The sequence below is a fragment of the Tetrahymena thermophila genome, assembly GCF_000189635.1.
Source record: "Tetrahymena thermophila SB210 genomic scaffold scf_8253891, whole genome shotgun sequence".
Taxonomy (NCBI): domain Eukaryota; phylum Ciliophora; class Oligohymenophorea; order Hymenostomatida; family Tetrahymenidae; genus Tetrahymena; species Tetrahymena thermophila.
Window position 1 is genome coordinate 252,565 of NW_002475961.1, and position 21,155 is coordinate 273,719.

Genomic DNA, 21,155 nt, shown 5'->3' on the forward strand with positions numbered 1-21,155 from the left:
TTCAAAAATAAATTTTATTAAAATATTAACAAATCATAATTTACTTTATTTTTTTGAGTAAAATAAACTAGTTTACATTCCGAAAAATAAGTATCCTTTATTATATTTGATTTTTTAATATTGTGGTATAAATTTATAAAAATATGTTATAATTTTTAAATACAATCTCCTCAAATTATTAGAGAATATTGAATAAATTATGAGCGTATTTATGTTTAAAAAAATTTATGTTTTAAAAAAAAAATAAATTAGTTTTTATATTAAAAATATAAAAAATACAATCAATCACATTTTTGTTAAAAAATTAATAGATTTCAAATTTTGTATACTTACTTATTTATTTATTATTTCTACATAGATGATCAAATAAGCTGGTATTGATAGAATGAACGTTACATTTTAGTATCAGCAATACCATTAATAATCATTGATTCGAATTTGAGATAGATAGAGGAAGAAGGTGGAACTATAATTTTATGGTATCTTTCGTCATTCATTTCAAAATCATTAGAATTTAAAAACCTCATGTTTTTGGTATCAAATTTAATAAGTTAAACATAAGTTTTATCTTTTGTAGTATTTATGTACTTATAAACTATAAAGTGAGGTAAATTTAATGTTAGCATTGAAATTTAACCATCTATACCTTCACTCACCAAAATCTTTTCACTATCTTATGGTATTTATTTTTCTATCTCTTCTTCTGAGAGAAATTTTTCTGGTAATACTCTGTATAATTAAGACATTCCCAATTAAGTATTATTGCATTGAAAACTAGACTGTTTGAAAATCCATTTTAAAGTTTAACCTGAGGGAACTATTACTTTGTACTTATTTTTTTCTATTTCTTAATATTCGATTGATTCATTATACTTCAAACACTCAGTAACAAGAGAGGAACTTGTAAATTCAATTTCATTTACAAATCTCTAATTATTTGTATTATTTCTAATAGCAAAAACGAAAATTGATCCTATAAGAATTTGGTATTTGTAAATTGGCCACTTTTAATCATATGGTTACATATCCTTGACAGTATCTATATAGTCACAAAATATTTTTAATTGAGCTTATCTGATTAAATTTTTTTTCTAAAAATTTATTTTTTAATTTCCGTAAAATGAAAGAACAATATCCTTAGAATATGGTCTTAAAAAATCTACGATTATTACTATTGAGTACTTTTTACCTCTTTCTAACTTGACCTATTAAAAAATCATTTCTGAATTTTGGCAAACTGTATACTTTAGCTCTGTAGGTTTATTCTTTTCTTTATCCATTTCAAAAACGCAGAAAGAAATTGAGCTAGTTTTAAAAGAACTATGATCTTAGCGAGGAAGATATCTTTCACTTATTTAACTGAGAATTAGACTGCCTTCTATGTCTTCACCAGCTTCTTCAACATATAAGTCATATTAAAATAAAGCAAAATAATCTTCATTTTTTATTTCTAAAAAGGAATATTGGTAACTTGGATTGAAAAAAGCTACATTTACATAGCTAAAATTTTAATAGAAATCTTAAAAGCTCATCCAGAAGATTCCATCATCTTTCACTTCTAAATTTACTTATTATTTAAGCTCTTCAGTCCAGCAAGTACTTTCATCTGACCAATCAAGTTTCCATTCAGTTTTAGCCCAAGGATTTTTTAGTTTAATTAGTTTCAATTTATCAAATTGTCTGACCTCTATAATACTATAAGCGTGATTAGCAACAAGTCCATTATCAAGTGCTTTTTCTCCAGTAAATTCAGATTTAGAAACTCCTGTTGTTTAAAGATATCCTTTATTAAAACTTTCTAAAATTTTAGCCCAAGCTTCTTCTATATCTTTAAATGAATTAGTTTTTTCCTTACCAAAGTAAGTTTATTAGCTTGGACACCCTACTAAATGCATTAAAACTGCAGAAGTACTAGGACCAAGTTTATTTTCATTGTTTCCTTCAATATTTAAATAGTTTTTATGAAGTTTTGCCATTGCCTTTTCAAGTAAGCTAGGCCAAATAGCAACATTATTTGGTGATTGGGCAAAAGCAAAACCTCTTGAGTCTTAGTAGCATGGCAAATAATCATCAACAACTACTTTAACAGATTTTCCATTTTTGATTAGGTTGAGAATATATTTACCTTTTTCATTGTATGATTAATTTCTAAACAAAGATTTGATGACATTTGGATATTGAGACAACACAATCATACAGACTATAAAATAGCAATCTCCTAACAAACCTTATTTGACATCATATATAGAAGTAGTGTCATTAAAAAATAAGTTAACTTTTCCATCTTTTATCACCTCATTTACCCTTTTAAACACTAGTGGAGTTTATTTTTCTAAGAGTTAGTTAATGTAAGCAACTTGATCATAAGAAATAGATTCAATGAGTGGTGGGAATTCTTTGTCAGTAAATATTTCTTCAGTTTCTATTTATTCGTCTGATGATATTTCCTCTTCATCTTATACTTGTATTTAGTCTACACACTTATTTTATGTGTTATCCTCTTTTTAAATAAGTATTTCTTTTTCTTATTTTGTTTAAGTTTACTTTTCTCCTTCAATTTATATTTCAGTTTTTTAAGAATCCTGATTTTACTATTTGTTAATGAAATCATTTAAATTTTCGTCTGGAAATTGTGTAGACTTATTAAGATTATTTTTTAGTAATTTATCAACATTATTTTAATCAGTCTTTTGTTATTAAGAAGAAAAGCTATCTATTGTATCAAAAAATTTTTGATTAGAAATAACATTTGATTAAATCTGTTTGTTGTTATCAATTAGATGCAATTAATTTGTAGCTTAATAAGAGATATTAATTTGTTTTTCGTCTGTTTCAATTTCTTTCAAAGATTGTTCATTTTTTTAATTTTCAGATAGCTTATTATCAATATTTATTATTTAATCTAAATTATTCTACTTCACCTAAACAGCTTTAGAGTTTAATGGCTCCTATTCATTCAAAAGATTTAAATTGCCATTTTCAGAATGTTAAGAACTTAAATGAGCAATTTTAATTTCTTATAATTGGTTTTAGCTCTGGCTGAGCTAAATTTTAGAATTCTCATCTACTTTGCTTGATTATTATTAAAATTCTTCATTCTAAGAATCTTTATTAACAAAGTTAGTAATCTCTTTTTAAGTGTTTGCTTGAATCTTTTAAGTTGAAGCTAAGTTATTTTCAATCAAAGAAAGTTAATTAATTTGACTTTTAATAAAATCATTAATTTCTTTTTTGCTGTTTTCTTATTTCTTCTCTTTTTCTTATTAAAAATCCTTTTTATTGAATTCACTCTCACTAATAAAAAGATTTTGATTTTGTTAAATTTTTTTATCTTTATTAATTGAATTTTGCTAACTTAATTTATCATCATATTCATCATTATTTTCTTATTTTTTTATTGTTTAAGAGATAAAGCCTAATTCTTCATTTGATTAATCCTTTATTTCTTTAACAAAATCATTAATTTCTTTTTTGCTGTTTTCTTATTTCTTCTCTTCTTCTTATTAAAAATCCTTTTTATTGAATTCACTCTCATTAATAAAAAGATTTTGATTTTATTAGATTTGTTTTTCTTTATTAATTGAATTTTTCTAACTTAATTTATCATCATATTCATCATTATTTTCTTATTTTTTTATTGTTTAAGAGATAAAGCCAAATTCTTCATTTGATTAATCCTTTATTTCTTTAACAAAATCATTAATTTCTTTTTTGCTGTTTTCTTATTTCTTCTCTTCTTCTTATTAAAAATTCTTTTTCTTGAATTCATTATCACTATAAAAAAGATTTTGATTTTATTAGATTTGTTTTTCTTTATTAATTGAATTTTGCTTACTTAATTTATCATCATATTCATTATTATTTTATTGATTTTTTATTGTTTATGAGATAAAGCTAAAATCATCATTTGATTAATTCTCTTATTCAATATTATTCTACTTAATTATAATTATATCACTTCCTTTATTTCCTGTGCTTCTCTTTTGATCAATTATTTAACTTAGACTTTAAGCTTAGGCAGTATTTTGTTGTTATTATTCCTTTTTATTATTGTCATATCCTATTTAACGATTACTTAAACCATCTTGTGAATTTTTGCTTTTTATTGTTACTTAGACCAATTGATTGCTAAAAAGTTGTTCTTATTAAATCATATTTTATTACTTTTATGAGAAGTTATCTTTTGATGAAACACTTTTTTTATCATTTTATTACATGATGTTGTTTTTTTTAAATTATGAAGGTTATGATGACACTAAGTGACAGTCAACACTTGTTTGTTTTATCCCTTTGGTATTTAACACATTTTATTCTGTTTTACGTTAGGTATTGAATGCATCTGATTCTGTTTTACATTAGGTATTTAATGCATCTGGTTCTCTTTTTTTTCTTTCTTTCTCATTCTGTGTTTTATTATCTTCTTTTTTTTTTTCTTTACTGTGCAGGCAGTTACCCATATATCAAATTTACTTTTTTAATATATTTTTTTTGATTTAGTATTTTTATTTGATATTATTATGAAAGTTAATATTTTATACAAGTATTTAATAAACTATTCAAAGAGTTTTGAAATTAATTTTGGTATTATTCATTAATACTTTTTCATATCTTATTTTTTCCCATTATTTAATATTCTAAAATATATGATATTTTTTAAGTATTAAATTTTTTCAAAGATTCCATAAATTTATAAATTTAAATTAATCGACAATCATTACCAAGTGGATACAATTATTATTTCTTAAGGAAGGACAAGAGTGGAATAACTCAACAAAAAACTATTTAGAAAGAATTATCTTAAAATGATCTCAAGCCACATTATTCTTAAAAAAATTGAAGAAAAAGAAAAACTCAGCAGTAATAAAAAAAAATAAATTAAATTTAGTTAATCTATCTTTTAAGTTAGTTATATTTAATTTTTTATCAATAAAATAATTTAGTTTAATTATCATAATTTATTCTATTTTATCAATATTTTACAATTAAATATTTTTTTTAAACAAACATTATTTTATTTAAAGTAAAAATAGAATTAATTAATATTTTTCAGATTCTTTTTTTCTTAGCTTTCAATAGCTATAATAAATAATTATTTCTCAATTTTATAAGCAAATATTAATAGTAAAATATCCCCTTATAAATCAATATCAAATTGATTTAACAATAGTATAATTAAGGTAGATATAGTTTTATTAAAATTTTTTTTTTTTGCAAAATGCTATTTTTATTGAGTTTATTAAATTATAATTTAGCGGAAATTACAAAATAGAAACCATTAGCCTACTAAACTAATAAAATAATCTTGAAAACAGATAAAATAATTTAAAGAATACAGTTTTAATAGAATTAGATTAAGTTGTAAATATATAATTAAACAAAAATTACTCATATAGTTAACTAATCGAAAAATCTATCTATCTCTTACAAGTTATTAAAATATTTTATAGAAAAATTAATTAGATTAGGATGAAATAAAAAATGCTTAAAAATAAAATTGTTTATTTAATTAGATGAAAAGGATTGTTTAAAATAATTTAAAAATAAAGTTATAAAATAATTAAATTTCAATTAAATTATGAAATCTAAAAAATAGAATTATTATTACTGAAATGAATTAAATTGAAAGGATATAAACAGAGTATAAAATCCCATTCATTCTTCTTTTTTGAATTTTCAAAAAATAGCCAAATATTTTAAAAATTGCTAGGCTATAAACTGAATGCATACAGATTGCTTTTTAAAAAGAAATTTTTCTTTATCTTTCTTGAATTTTAATTTAGATTGAAATAATTCTTTTAATATCTTTACACATTTTTACCATTAATTATTTTTTTTAATCACAAATATATTATCAATTACAAAAACAATATGAAAGTTTTGGGTTTAAATTCAATATAAAAAAATCTGAAAATAGCTTTCAGCAAATTTGATAGTTTAAAAAAATAATAAAAAAGTGCTGAAAAATCAATTTTTGAATTCAGTACATTGCTAAAAAGTAGGTTAAAATATTTTCTAAAAAAATAATTAGATTATTATGTAAAAATAAAGTTAAAAAAAATATTATGATTTAAAGTTAATTAAAGACTATTGTTACTTAAAAATAGCTATAGAATTTTACAGAGTATAGTAAAAAATAATTAGATTAAATTGTAACTAAAATATTTATGTTAATCATATAATTACTAATTAAATAAAATGATTATTAACTTATTAATAATTAAAATAATTTAATAATAAAATTATTTGATTACAATTTAACAATAAAATTAAAATATAAAATCTAAGTCAATTAAATGAAAAAACTTTTACTAATGAATGGTAAAATTAATTTAATGAATATTGTAAAAAAAGTAGTATAATAAAAAATAAATATAAGTAAGTTTGTTAATTAAATGAATAGACAGAAGATTTATTATTGCTTATAAATAAATGGTTAAAATAATTGAAAGAATTAGATTAGAACTTTAGCATGAGAATTAAAAAATATGATCAATACGTTAAGTGAGTGAGCTAAATGAAAAAACAAACTATTTGTTATTTATAAATGGTTAAAATAATTTAAAGAATATAGCAATAAAATAAGTTTATATAATCAAAAATTACCCAAATGTTTTTAATGATATGAAGATCTATTTATCTATCTATAGATTAGTTCATTAAATGGATTATTAAATAAACTGATTGTTTTTCAAAATCTTAAATCTAATTCTTTTTTGTTAAATTCACTAGAAAAAATATTAATAAAGAAATATACTTATTCATGTAAAAAGGAAGTGATTAAAAAGTAGAACCATAGTAGCAAAGTTAGCTACAGTAATCAAAAGAGATAGTATAAGAATAAAGCTGTTAAAAAAGCGATCCTTTACTTAGAATAATTTTTGTATATCTTATAATAGGATTTATTATATGCCTTGTTGTAGCTATTATTGTAGGGTATTACTATTTATGTTCTCTTTTTTTACCAGCATATGCCTCAACCATAGTAAACGCTCTTTTTTTCATCTATCTGCATCTTCATCAATTTATTTTTGATAATTACTTTTAGATATTAATTGCAATAATCTTATTTCTACTGCGTAAAGCTACCTACTATATTCTTTTTCCAGGTCAGTTTTGTTATCACCGTACTTCTTTAGAAGAAAAATTTTGCTACACTAGAATTCGTCCTATTGTTTATCGATTGGATCTCATTTAAATCCTTTTAAAATGCCTAAAAAAAGAAGAACCAATAAATAAATTATTACATCTAACTTAGCCAGATCTTAAATAAGCTAAGTTACATATTGATTAAGCGTTTCAGGCTTTAATTAAATTAGAATAAAGTCAAAAGCTAACTGATTTGTAAATAGAGATCAAGAGATTATTTGATTCATTTTTGAAAGGACTAGACAGCGCCACTGTTTAGGATGAAACGTTTACATTTTCTATTTAGAACATAATATGTAATCAAAAAGATCTAGATACTATAAAATCATCATGTAAATTTACTAAATTATTAAATAAAATAAAAAAATAAGTGCAAGACTTTTTGTGTGACATGTCACTTTTAAAATTATTTCTAAATTTGCATTAATTATTTTGTTTAGAAGATAAATTTTGTTTGATCTTTCAAAATTGAATAATTTAGATGAAACTTTGAAGATTGAAGATAGTTAAAAATTTAATGATTTTTGTTTGATTACAAACTAAACAAAGGTAATATTTTAAAGACATTGTTAAATTCCACACATTTAATAATTTATTTTATAGACCTTATTAGAGTAAATAGAAAATCAGGATAGCAAACTGAAAAGGAAATATAAAAACTAAACAGAAAAGGCATTAGGTTCTATAGAATTTGTAATGATTATTTCAATCAAAATATTTTAACCATTTATTTCAAAAATTAAAAACTCTGGCTAATTAAAATGACTGACATTTGTTAAAATTTAAACATTAAAAAAAAAATGTATTTATGATGTTATTCAAATGATTTACTAATATAATATAAAAGGCATTAGCTGAATTTTCGGTTCAAAACAATATAAAAAGATTTTAAATAAAGGGACAAGACAATAATGTTATTCATGGGTAAAGCTGACTAATTTGTTTTTTAAAATGGTTTTCAAACTGAATTAAAATTTAAAAAAATAGCTTAATAGTTTATAGTAAGAAACATTACGAAAAAATGATGAATCATTCAGATTAAGTTTTAGATTAAGACAGTTAATCACCAACATTAATTTTTTGCAATGGAAATGCTGGGTTGTATGAGTTTAACTATTTTATAGTAAAATAATTTAACAAAAATAAATAAATGAATTAATTATCTTTTTTTTTGTAGGATGATTGGACTCAATAAGTTGTTCAAGATTATGAAATAAATGTTGTTTTTTGGAGTTACAGAGGATATGGCTATTCTACAGGATCTCCATCGATTTAAGTAAACTTATTTATTCAAAGAGAATTTTGTTAATATGAATTTATTTTGAAAAGAATGTTTGCAAAGATGTTGAGTCAGTTTACGATTATGTAAAAGATATTCAAAAATTATCAAAGATAGGAGTTTTTGGAACTAGCTTAGGGGGATTAGTAGCTGCTCATTTAGGAGCTCACAGAAAAATTGATTTTTTATATGTGGATAGATCATTCTCTTGTATATCTGATATTGCTTATTTTACTATGTTTAGAGTTTTTAAATTTGTTGTCAGATTCCTAACAAATTACGACTTATGGTCTCCTTTTAATTATGTAAACGCTAATTGCTATAAGGTGCTATCTTACGATCCAAACGATGAGGCAATTGGCTATATGTCCTCGATGATGAATGGAGTATCTAAATCGATTGCATAAAATGTTTTTCTAGCTTAAAATAAGATTTCTTATTATTAATAAAATGATTACAGCATGATAAAAAATTTTAAAGGATTCTGGAATAGAACTTGTACATCAAATAATATTTTAGATTATTCAACAAATTTATTAATTCCTTTGTAAATGCAAAAAAAACTTTTCAAAACATTATTGCATATTTTGCTAGGAATTAAAAAAGTTATAACGAAATCAAATTAGCAATTGAAAATTTAACAGTAACAAAACGACCAAGAAAAACTCTATTCCCTTAAAAATTTAAACTAGAATAAAAAAAATAAAGTTTCGACCTGTGATATATAATATGATATAGACGAATCATATGTATTAAATGACACTTAATTAATAAGTAATGGAGACTTCATTCTAGAAAACATGGATTCAAATTAGCATACTTTCATAAATCAATCTATTTCTATGCTAAAAAAGCTAGATTCTTAAGATATTAAAATAATTGTAGATTAATGCAGTCCTTCACGAATTGAAACTTCTCATCCTTAATAAACACATAACAACACAACATCTACTTAAAAATAATATGAGATCAACATAGAAGTAATTAAGTATAATTATACATTGCCAAATAATGAATTAGAACTAGAATAAATAAAATAATCTGTAAGAGGCATATACACGCTTCTTGATTAATATGATTCGAGCGGACTAACGCTTCTTGATTGCCTACACTCAGGCAACTTCCTTAAATTCTAAGTATACAATATTCATTCTTTTCGTTTAAAACAAGAAATAAATATATTTATAAATAAATAAAAAAAAGACTTTTATTTTAAATTTATTCATTTGGGGATCATATCCTCCAGTGAGTCTTACTGTAGCTGAAAACCCGTCAATAATGGATCACCATAGATATGTAAAAGTAAAATTAATATTTTTTTAATACTTAACAATAAAATAAATTAATTAATTTCAAGGCAAAAACATCACAGCTTATAAATAAGATAATTTAATTAATAAATGCAATAAATTTATAGCAGAACTAAACAAATTTTGAAAAATGCGTAAGATTTTTAATTTATTTTTTTTAAGATAATGAAAAACCATTTTTTTATAGTTACAACAGGATCTTTAAGTGCTAAAAACAGGATTTGAAGCTATCTTTTAGAGCTTAGTAAATAATATTTAATTTATAACAAATAAATTTAATCCATATTTATAATAGAAAAGCTCAAGTTAATTTTTTAATGCTAAGGATAATTACAAGTCCCCTAATAGTGACGCTAAAAGTAATAATGCAACTATTGATGCTATTGTATTAAATAGTGGTATTTATTAAAGAAATTTTGAATAAGAAAAACTTAATTAAGCAGAAGAAAGGTTCCTATAACAAAAAATATAAACTCTAGTAGGAAATTTGCTAGTGGTTTAATGTGGACATGTAGATCCTTATTCTAAAATTGAAGAACTTGCTTTAAGAAATCATTTTAGAAATGCAGGATTTCTATGATATTTAATAAAAATATTGTCATTTAAAAAATAATTTAACTTAATTTATATTTATTTAATAAAGCTATTATCTATCTAATAAACTTAATTTATTTCCTAATTTAATTTATTTATTTATATATAAATATATTATGTTGAAAATTAATTAAATAGTAAATATTCTAGTGAAATCAAATTTATATCAACCATATTTTTAATTATTTATCTCATTTATGAATTTATTTTTATTCTATTTTTTTTAGGTTGCTTTTAAATCAATAAAAAAAATATCAATTTATTGCTTAAAAGTTCTAGATATTATAATAAATTTAATTTGATTCACGAAATTCATTTAAGATTATTTAATAAAATTTATTTTCTTAATTTCTTGTTCTAAAATACATACTGATTTCTTGATATAAAAATAAGTTTTTTATTAAAAACTATGACTTTAATATTCTTTTAATGATAGAGGTAATATGAAAAACTATATAATTGGATGTTTAAGCAATCTATAATTATTGTTTATTTTTAAAAACTACATTTACTTAAAAATAATCATTAAGCTTGATAGTAATTTTATTGCTAATTTATTTGTTAATAAATAGGCTTTGGTTACTCAAATTATAGTAAGCTCATTAAAAAAAATAATATTTTTTATCTATTGCTTTTGATAATAAATTCACAAATAATTAATAAAAACATAAAAAATAAATATGTAAAAAAAGGAAAAAAATACAATAAATTAATTGAAAATTTTATTAATATTCTTTAAAATTTTTAATGATTTATTTTAAATAATTTAATAAATAAGCTATTTATCATGAAATTTACTAGTTATATCCTTTAATTAAGAGGTAAAAGAGAATTAAAACAAAAAACAATTAAACTTTTTATAATTTTATATGATTTAAATTCATACATAATATTTTTAAAAAATTATTATTTTTTATATTCATAAATAGTATGTTGGATTACTTTCTTTAAATAAAAGTTAGAATTTATTGAAATTTTAATTAGTAGATTAATATTATTTTATTTATTTTTTAATATTTATTTATAAAGTAAGTTAGTTAGTAAATCTAAATACCTGAAAATTCAATTTATTTTAACAATTTGCAAATAAGTATAAAAAACTGTTTTTAAATTAATTACTTTTAAATTAATAGGAGATTACTCTCTTCAGATTGAGATTCCTTAACGCATATTATTAACATTTATCCTTAAAATCAGGTATATTAAAATAATGTTAAGCTTAATGTATTATTAATTTAATTATTCTTATGATGTCATTCAAATTTATTAATCAAAGAAAAAAAAATTGTGGTAAAATGAAAATAAGAAAAAACAGATTTAGATTTTTTTTAGTTTTTTTTAAATTTATAAGACAAATCATAGGAACTTAATTCAAATTTAAATAAAAACAGTTCCTTTCAGTGAATATTTTATTAATATAATTTTTAAATTTAAGTATTTAAGAAAATAAATTTTATTTAGAATTTTTTATTTGTTACAGCTAAAACAAATTATAAATTACAAACTTTTGAATCAATAGAAAATATAGATAGATGGATACCCAAAAATACAATTATTAAATCGTTCTATTATGCTATAGCCACAATTTTGAATTTTATTATGATAAATCATTCTTTTTTTGAGTATTTTAAAGTATGACAATAAGATTAATTTTTTAAGTAATCATTAAATAAAAATAATAATAAAGAAGAATAATAATAAAAAAGTAAAATACTCATATGAGTGATGATTCATCCCAAAATACCAAAAAAGAAGGGTAATATTAATAAGTAAATAATACTGAATATAAAATCTTGTAACACGGTAATGCAGAAACTCATAATTCAGATAAGGAAGAAAAAAGAGAAAATGTGAAAAAGACAAACTCTGGATGTATTGAAAAATTAAAGAGCAAGCATAAATAGTTCAGAAATTGGTGGGAAAGTATTCCTCCTGTGAAGAGAATCGCTTCTTTTTTAGCTGCCTAGCTATTACCTATGGCAATAAGCATAAGCTTAACAAAAACAACTTAATCTGATTGGTAGAATCATTCAAATCAAATTCAAGCTTTGGGTGATAACTATAATTCTCATTTTTATATAGACTTTTCTGTTAAGCAATAATGTTCTATGGATGAAACAAATGTTATGGAATATATATGGCCTGGATTAAATCAAGGATGTGACTGCTACTCTTCAAGTGGAGTTATTAATAGCAACTATTAGAATTGCTAATGTAGTTAAGTACCTTCTTGGGATCCAGTTGCGTTTTAATATCTCTTTACTAATGGACCATAAAAATTGACTCTATGTGCAAAAAGATCTCTACTAAACTTCTTTAATGTAGGACCCTTGTCAGGTCATTCATGCACATCCTTACAAAAATAATGTGGAAATCCTTCGAAGCCTGAGACTGTTCTTTGTGTTGGTTTGAATGATCCCTGCCCTATTTATGATATAATCTTTACTAATGGAGTTTAATAGCCCTATGCAAGTGATCCTAATTGGGGATAGATCTAAATCAATAGTAACCAATATATCTATTTTGATAAGTTAGGAGCAAATGCAAATAATCTTCCCTTATCTTAATTTGTATTTACAGCAGGAGCGGGGGTTTGTATTGATAATTATACTTAATAAAATATTGATTAAATACGCTTAGATTATCCACTCTCAAAGAGTTAGAGAACAGCTTGCAGTAATACTGACCCTAGATTTTATTTTGTATATTAAATTGGTGTTAATTAGCTTTACCTTACAGAATTTAGTACCCAAGATTACAATTTATTGAGTTAATTATCAGGAATGTAACTGTCAACATCTACAGAAGTTTATAAACTATATAAAAGACCATATGAGCCATGGAATGTCAATGATAGATACAAAATTTTAATTTTCTAAAGCATAATAGATGATGTTACTTTCTAATAATTTTTATTTTCTGCCTCCTTTATTATAAATACAGCTGCATCCAGCGTTTTTTATGTGTTTGGTATAATTTATGGATACTATTAGCACATAAATTTATTGAGAAACGATAAATATAAAATTGCTATTTGGAATGCTTTGAATACAATAATGAGTTTATTATCTAAGTCTTTATCTTTTATCATGTCAGTAGTTACATTAGCTTTCGCTTTAGATTATGCCTTGAAATTTACTGTTTTAATTAACAATCACCCTTCTACTGATATATTTTAATAGCAATGTTAAAATTAATTAGATTATATAAATTCAATATTCAAATCTAATTACATAGTAACAATTATTATTACTGGAATCTATCTGCTAAAAGATATTATAGACATTATTCCTGACCTATACACAGCTTACAAAGAGAAGAAAAAACAGTAATAATCTTAAAAAGTGAGCTCAGAAAAGTAAGAATAAGAAAATAATAAAGAAAAAAAATAATAGGATGGAAAGAAAGAAAAGAAATAAACTAAAAACTAAGGAGACCAAAAGTAAAATTAAGAAAAATAATTTGAAGAATGGAAAAAATAATAACTAAAAGAATATGATAATTGGTAAAATTTGGTAGCTCAATAAAAAGAAGAATAATTATAACTATCAACAAAATAATAAGATGAATGGTAAAAACTTTAATAGTAGATTGAAGAAGAGTAAAAAAAGCTCAAATCTAAACAAGCAGAAGATCAAGAAAAGCTAAAATAAAAATAAAACGATGAAGAATAGAAGTTTTCATAAAAGTAAACTGACTAAGAATAAAAGTAACAATTTAAATTAAAATAATAATAAGAAAATCTAAATCTTTAGAATAAATAAAATGAAGATTAATAAAAACTAAATACTGACTAAGCTGATAGATAGCACAAAATGCTTGCTAAATAGTCTTAGGAATAGCAATAATTGTCTTAAAAATAATAGTAGGAATAGAGAAAATTACTGTAAAGCCAAAAAGAAGAATAATAAAAATTATTATAAAAGCAAGAGTAAGAAAACCATAAATAGAGCAGTGAATAAAGATAAAATTAACAAAATGATGAATAACAACAATCTGAGTCACAGTAATAAATATAACAATTAAAGTAATTAACACAACTACCAAATTTATCTCATGGATAATTTGAATTAAAAGGTGTAATTAGTAATTTATAATGAGTATATTTTATTATTTCTAAATTTGAATCATTATATTTTTTCAAATAATTATTATTCTCTTTAATTGAATTAAATCTATTTTTCCTTTATAATTTAATTAAATTTTTTAAAAAAAATATATTTCTTTAAAATATCTTAAAATTTTTCAAATAATCTTGTTTTTTTGAAATAAAATATTCTATTTATGCAAATACTTTTAAAGTAGGACATCCCTCTAATATTAGCAAAATATTTTTGAAAGCTAAATAAACATTTAGATATTTTTAATATTTTGATTTACATAAAAATAAATACAGTCAACTTAATCAAGTAATTTGATTATTGAATTTTTTTCTTTTAAAGTAAATGATAATAATAAGATAATAGGAGATTTTTAAATTTTACATTTAGATTTTCTTATTTATGATGGGATAGTTTATGAATTAAAATTTCAAAATTAGGTTTATAGATAGACAAAAGAAATATATTAAATAGTTTGTTTATATTTAGATTTACTTATATATTCTATTTATGCAAATTCTTTTAAATTAGGACTCTCTCTAATATTAGCAAAATATTTTTGAAAACTACATAAATATTTAGATATTTTTAATATTTTTGATTTACATAAAATACATTCAACTTAATCAAGTAATTTGATTATTAAATTTTATACTTTAATTTTAAATGATAATAATAAAATAATAGATGATTTATATATTTTACATTTGGATTTTCTTAAGATGGGATAGTTTATGAATTAAAATTTCAAAATTAAGTGTAAAGATAAACAAAAATGATGTATTAAATAGTTAGTTTATATAAACATTTTATATTTAGATTTACTTACTTACTTTAATGAAATTATTTATGAATGAAAGAATAATTATAATATATTTTTGATATGAATTAAAATATAAACAAGGTTTTAACTTCTTATACTATTTTGTTTATGAAATTGTTTAGCAAATAAAATCATGATACATCTTTAATGATTTTATTATGGTTTTCTACTTGTTAAGAGAAATTAGCTGCTTTTAAAGTAGAAATTGATCTTGAATTATCAATTAAGATATCTTTTTTCATAATTTCAGTTCCTAATTAAACTAAAACTTTCCTATTTACTAAGTTTAATAATAAAATAGATTAAAATAAACATTTATTTACTTTTATAAATTTTACTATTTTTGATTGAGTCAAAGTTTCCAAAGAAATTTATTGGCTTTTCTGCTGGTAAAATATTAAATTTAAATTATTTTTATTTATAATTCATTTTCTAGTCTCCAGCAAGATACTCTTTAAATTATGATGTTCTAATCTTCAAAAGAGTAATATGACTTGAGTCATAAAACCCAGAGATTTCTTATATGTACTCAGTTCTAGAGAATTTAATATCAACACTTTTAATATCTCTTTCTTGAACTATATTATCTGAATTAGGTGGTTGTATAGATTAAACCAAATCACCGTTTAGGAGCTTGTATTCTGTTTCAATTCTTACTAAATAATGGTCTTTGAAAAATATTTTCAAACTATTTATTTTATATAATTTGTCATCTGGTAATATTTCAAAATCTCTCCATTATAAAGTTTGCTCAGTGAGAACTTTTATTCCTTGTACCTCTTTTCTGAATTTATTTTTGGTTGAAAGAGCTTTACTACTATTTGCTAAAGATAAAGCATCCTAATATATATTTTAAATCAAGAAATTAATGAAAATATAAATATTCTTTTAACATACTTCAATAGGTGAAACTTCTGTAACTAAAGTTTGAATCTTAGAAGCTTCAATCACTGAATCTCTAGGTAATCTTTGTAATTCTTTCAAAAGTTAATGAGCCTTCAAGCATTCCTTTTATTTTTATCATTAATTTAAATTAAATTTTGATATTAAATTTGTAAATTACTTGTTAGACAGTTTCTAAGTCTTTTTCAGCATCTGCTTTTTAAGCTAAAATTTGTTTTTCTTAAAGTTATAACTCAGTTAGCCTTTAGATATGAGTTTTTTCAAAGGACTTTATACTATTTGATATTCTTCTTACATTTTATTTGCTTTAAAGTATCATTGATTCTGAAATACGGATAGGTTTTTAAAACTCTTAAGGTAAAGCACTTTCTCTAACCTTTAATTGTATTAAAACAATTTAAATATAATCTTTGATTTTGCAAAAGCTTTATTTACATTTTTTTTAGGAGATTTCAATACATTTGCTTCTGATTTCGATTTAGAAATATTTCTAAATCTAGTTTTAGGAGGTTCTAATTCCTCCGGGCTAACAGTTAAATCTGGTCTTTGAATAGGAGTAACATTATTTTTTTAACAAAGTTCTTTATATTTTGTTTCAGTTTCATCTATTTTTTTCATGATCTTATCTCGATTCTCCTTCTTCTTTTCAATAACTTTCTATTCATAATTTAGTTTACTCATTAGTAATTCAATCTCTTTTCTCATGTCATTTCTACTAGTTATTGGCTAGTCACTTTACAATATTTTTTCTTATTCTCTTTATTTACTTTTTAATTCTTAATTCTTAACTTTTGCTTTTTCAATATCACTTTCAAGTTATTTAAGATCTTCTACTGTCTTTGTATAGCTAAAATTTTAATTTAATATAAAATCAATATAAATTCTAAAATAATTCAGTTATAAAATAGAATAATTTAAATATTTTAAAGCCAAATAAAAGATTTACGCATCGAAAGATTGACTTTCTTGGGCTTTCTCCATTTATTTAATTCTTTTTTCATAAAATTCCATTTATTTTTTTGCATTTTCAAGTTCTTTTTTCACCACTCCTATTTTAAATTAGAGAAAATGTTTCTTCAAAAAACTAAAAAAACTTTATTAAATTATTTGAGAAGCTTTTAGCAGGATCCTAATAAATAAAAGGAATTGTTACATAAATAAAAAATTAAATTACCTTCTTATTATTCTTAATTCGTAGGTTTTGCAAGTTTAGGTACGACTATGGTATCTATTATCTTCTTTGATTCTTCAGATAGCTATTTCAATTTTGATATTAATGCATCGTTTTCTAATTTATGTTTTAGAAGTTCCTTTTAACTATATAATTTTTTTCATAAAATTATCATATCGCTAGAATAATATCTTTAAAAAAATACATTTATGCAGTTTTTTCATCTTTAGTGTGACAATTGCTGCATTTCTTTTCCTATTAATTTGCTATACTCTTTCTCATTAAATAAATGATTGTTTCTTTTGATAAAGTATCTTTTAATAAAATAACCAAAAATCAAATATACTAATAAACACTCAATTTTAATAAGATTATTAAAGCCTAAGATCGATCGATCAATCAATCAATCAAAATTTAATATAAAATTTGTAAAATTGCGAAACTTGTTTGAAACTAATAAAAATTTTAAACCTGACTTGGCTTTGGTTTTATCTTGACTACATACTAGAAAGATTATTATAGAACGAATTAAATATCAATCAATGTGAATTATTTAAGATGAAATCAATTTTTAGTTCGCAAATAACAATAATTAAAAGTTTAAAAAATATTAACATTAATTAATATCAATATTAATAAGTTAACATTTTTTAAGTTTTTAAGAAATAGAACATTTTTTGTCAATAAATTGGCATATTTAATTTAAAACTGAAAAGCTAAATTGCTTTTTCAAGAATTAAATCAAGTATGTGCTTATTTTTTTAATATAAGATTTGTTGATTTTTTAAATATAAATGTTATTTATTTTACACTTTCAAAAATAAATAAAAAATTTAGGTTTTATTTTTATATTTAAAATTAAACACCAGCTAATGACATAACAAACACAAGTATTTGATTATTTTTTTAACATTAAATTTGTTTATCTTAATAATTTATATGCAATCTGTTTTACATTTTCAAAAATAAATAAAGAAATTTAAGTAAAATTTTAAATATCTGAAATTAATCATTAATTAATGTTAAGAGTAAATGAAAAAAAAAACAGACTTTACAATACTTTAAATAATGAAAATTTTCCAAAAATAATTGATTAGATTTATTAGAAATAAAATTTCAAGAATTAAATCAACATTCATTTATTTTTGTAATAAAATTTATATGTTTGTTTTCAATCTCAATAATAAACTAAAACATTTTGATATAAATTAATCGAAAAAATTAGATATAGTATATAAAATAAAAAATAATTTTCCACATCTTGATATACAACATTTAATAAGTTTAATTTTTTAAAAAATAATAATTATTTGTTTATTTTTGAAATAAAAATTCAATTGTTTTTTACTTTAAAAAACTTTAATCGCCAAAAAAATAAATAAAAATTTTTTTTCTATTTTGAGTTTTAGAAAAAATTTTGTTATAATTAAATAGGTTGCTTTTGAATTATTAAAGGATAAAGTAATATTAATTGAATATTTTAAAATAATCTTACTCAGCATTTATTATCTTAAGTCTTAGAAAAATAAGTTGTTTCTTTATGACTTTATTGAAATAGCATTATATCAAAAAAAAATAAATTAAAAAATTAAGAAAAAAAATACCATGTGCTCATAATAAATAAATAATTACTAACTTTTCAACTGTACATTTGATAGTTTTAGTTATTTTTTGTTTATAGTTTATTGCCAAAAATTTTTTTGAAGAATTTTAATGTAATTTATCTGCGATGAAATACTTGGAGAAGTAATAATCTTCTTACTTTTATTTTATCTATTTTATAAATTTTAGATTAGAAAATAGAAAATATTATATAAATGTTATGTGATTAAAGTTTTAATTTGTCTCTCTTTTTCTATTTCAATTAATTAACTTTTTTATTCTTTGGCTTTTATCAAGGCTTGTAATTTTTTTTATCTATTTTTAGGTTTCCTTCTATTACTATTTTGAATTATATATTAAATGAAGATATATAGCTTTATTTATAATTAAAATTTAATTAAAACAAAAATCAGAATATTTTCCCACAAAAAGAATCTTAAAATTAACAAATAGCTAACATTTTTGATGAAATTCCTAAATTACTTCTTCTAAAATCAAAACCCTTAAAATGAGAGCTAGAAAAATATAAAATCTAGCAAGACTTATCAATAAACTTTGAAATTAGAAAGTCAAATTTTGAATTAATACTCTGGACTTACTTTAGGTGAATCGATTGAAATTAAAGATGTATACTTTAACTTTAGAAATACAGAAACATTTATCCACACACTAGAGTGTGGAAAATAAAACTAAGAAGTTATGGTCCTTGTTCATGGATATGGTGGAAGCGCTGTTACTTATTATTAAATACTAAAATAATTAAGTGAAAAATATCATGTATTTGCCATAGATATTATTGGTATGGGTCTTTCTGATAGATAAAACTTTAACGTTGATAACGATACTAGGTCTATTATTGACTTTTTTGTAGAGTCCATAAATCAATGGAGAATTTAACTTTCTTTGGAATAATTTGTGTTAGTTGGACATTCCTTCGGTGGATATATATCAGCAAATTACACAGTTAAATATTCTGAATAAGTCACTGAGTTATTTTTACTTTCACCAATGGCTGGTACCCAAACTAATCCGTTTGAGAGTTTAATTGACGAGAATGATTTCTAGAGATATGTTAATAACTAGCCTTTTTTACAAAAAATGATTCTTAAGTATGTTAGAAAGTAGCATAACACTAAGACTACTATTTAAGATTTAACTAGAAAATGGTTTGTGCCATCTAAATTTATCATCGGTAAAGCTCTCAATAAAAAAATTCATACAAATAACAAAACTGAAAAGCAATTATGGCAAAATTACTTTAATAACTTATACTAATTACCTGAATCTACTGATCATTTCATTCACGGCTTAATAACCTTCCCTTTTATCTAGGCAAAATTGTCAATAGAATAATAATTTGAAGAAAATTTAAATAAAATTAATTAAACTGTTCACTTTTACTTTGGAGATTCAGATTGGATGGATTCAACTGGATGTATTCGTCTTTCAAAAAAATTAAAAAGTACCTTTAGGTACATAGAAAATGCCAGTCATCAACTATATTTTGACCAACCTTAAACAATAGCTAATTTATTACTCAATCCTTATTTAAATTATTTTTACTGAAATAAAAAACTCATTTTAATCAAATAAAAAAATAACAAAATTTTAATAAAACATTTATATATTATAATTCTTGTATATATATTTAATTAATTAATTAATAGTATTTCTTTTATCAAATTTAACTATAAAGTATTCATTACACATTACACAATTTTTTTTAGTTTTTATCATCAAATTAAAAATTTTAATTTTAATTTTACTGCAGTTTACAATTAGTAATTATTTGCTATGCTTCATAAAATATTAATTTATTTACTAAATAATACTTAGATCATTAATTTTTAATTGATTAATAGCTATTTTTAGTATAATTTATGTAAAATTAGACCTCTAAGTTAAGATGTAGGTAAAAATAATTAATCTGAAAAAAATCAGGCTTAAATTAGAGAACAAATTAAAAAATGAAAGGCTTAACTTAGAGGAAAACTTTTTTTCAATAAAAAATAAAGATAATATGATATACTGCATAATCTTATCTATTAATTTTTGATTTTAATAAGGCTGCTAATAATATTTAAAACGATTTAAAATAAAGAAATTTAGAAGCGAGTATATATAAAAATCTATAAAATTATTTATTAATGATGAATTAATATAGGGATTCAATTAAAATTTAGCTTGAAATAATAAATTGTGATAATTTTGTATGATAATTTATTGA

The 21,155-nt window shown here is 21.5% G+C and overlaps 5 protein-coding genes across 5 annotated transcripts; 3 read left to right on the forward strand and 2 right to left on the reverse strand. All coding sequences in view use genetic code 6, as the record gives it.

Moving 5' to 3' along the window:
* Positions 1 to 362: 362 nt before the first annotated feature.
* Positions 363 to 4,457, reverse strand: TTHERM_00683190 (calpain family cysteine protease; the record flags this gene model as incomplete). The annotated part of the gene is made up of 1 exon (XM_001027355.1): positions 363 to 4,457. The coding sequence occupies one exon, from the start codon at positions 4,455 to 4,457 to the stop codon at positions 363 to 365; it is 4,095 nt and encodes a 1,364-aa protein (XP_001027355.1).
* Positions 4,458 to 6,760: 2,303 nt separating this feature from the next.
* On the forward strand, positions 6,761 to 10,315 carry TTHERM_00683210 (alpha/beta hydrolase family protein; the record flags this gene model as incomplete). The annotated part of the gene is made up of 12 exons (XM_001027357.3): positions 6,761 to 6,982; positions 7,046 to 7,478; positions 7,628 to 7,695; positions 7,750 to 7,839; positions 7,994 to 8,070; positions 8,134 to 8,269; positions 8,324 to 8,422; positions 8,476 to 9,561; positions 9,629 to 9,727; positions 9,783 to 9,869; positions 9,923 to 9,979; positions 10,031 to 10,315. 12 exons carry the CDS (start codon positions 6,761 to 6,763, stop codon positions 10,313 to 10,315), a joined length of 2,739 nt encoding a protein of 912 aa, XP_001027357.3.
* A 1,681-nt stretch (positions 10,316 to 11,996) lies between these two features.
* On the forward strand, positions 11,997 to 14,429 carry TTHERM_00683220 (transmembrane protein, putative; the record flags this gene model as incomplete). The annotated part of the gene is made up of 1 exon (XM_001027358.2): positions 11,997 to 14,429. Exon 1 carries the CDS (start codon positions 12,048 to 12,050, stop codon positions 14,427 to 14,429), a length of 2,382 nt encoding a protein of 793 aa, XP_001027358.1. The 5' UTR covers positions 11,997 to 12,047.
* A 954-nt stretch (positions 14,430 to 15,383) lies between these two features.
* TTHERM_00683230 (hypothetical protein) lies at positions 15,384 to 17,608 on the reverse strand (the record flags this gene model as incomplete). Its single annotated transcript, XM_001027359.1, has 8 exons — positions 15,384 to 15,532; positions 15,591 to 16,092; positions 16,150 to 16,260; positions 16,316 to 16,531; positions 16,591 to 17,002; positions 17,102 to 17,204; positions 17,330 to 17,472; positions 17,532 to 17,608. The coding sequence occupies 8 exons, from the start codon at positions 17,606 to 17,608 to the stop codon at positions 15,384 to 15,386; spliced, it is 1,713 nt and encodes a 570-aa protein (XP_001027359.1).
* Positions 17,609 to 19,393: 1,785 nt separating this feature from the next.
* On the forward strand, positions 19,394 to 20,494 carry TTHERM_00683240 (alpha/beta fold hydrolase; the record flags this gene model as incomplete). The annotated part of the gene is made up of 1 exon (XM_001027360.2): positions 19,394 to 20,494. The coding sequence occupies one exon, from the start codon at positions 19,394 to 19,396 to the stop codon at positions 20,492 to 20,494; it is 1,101 nt and encodes a 366-aa protein (XP_001027360.2).
* Between the last annotated feature and the right edge of the window lie 661 nt (positions 20,495 to 21,155).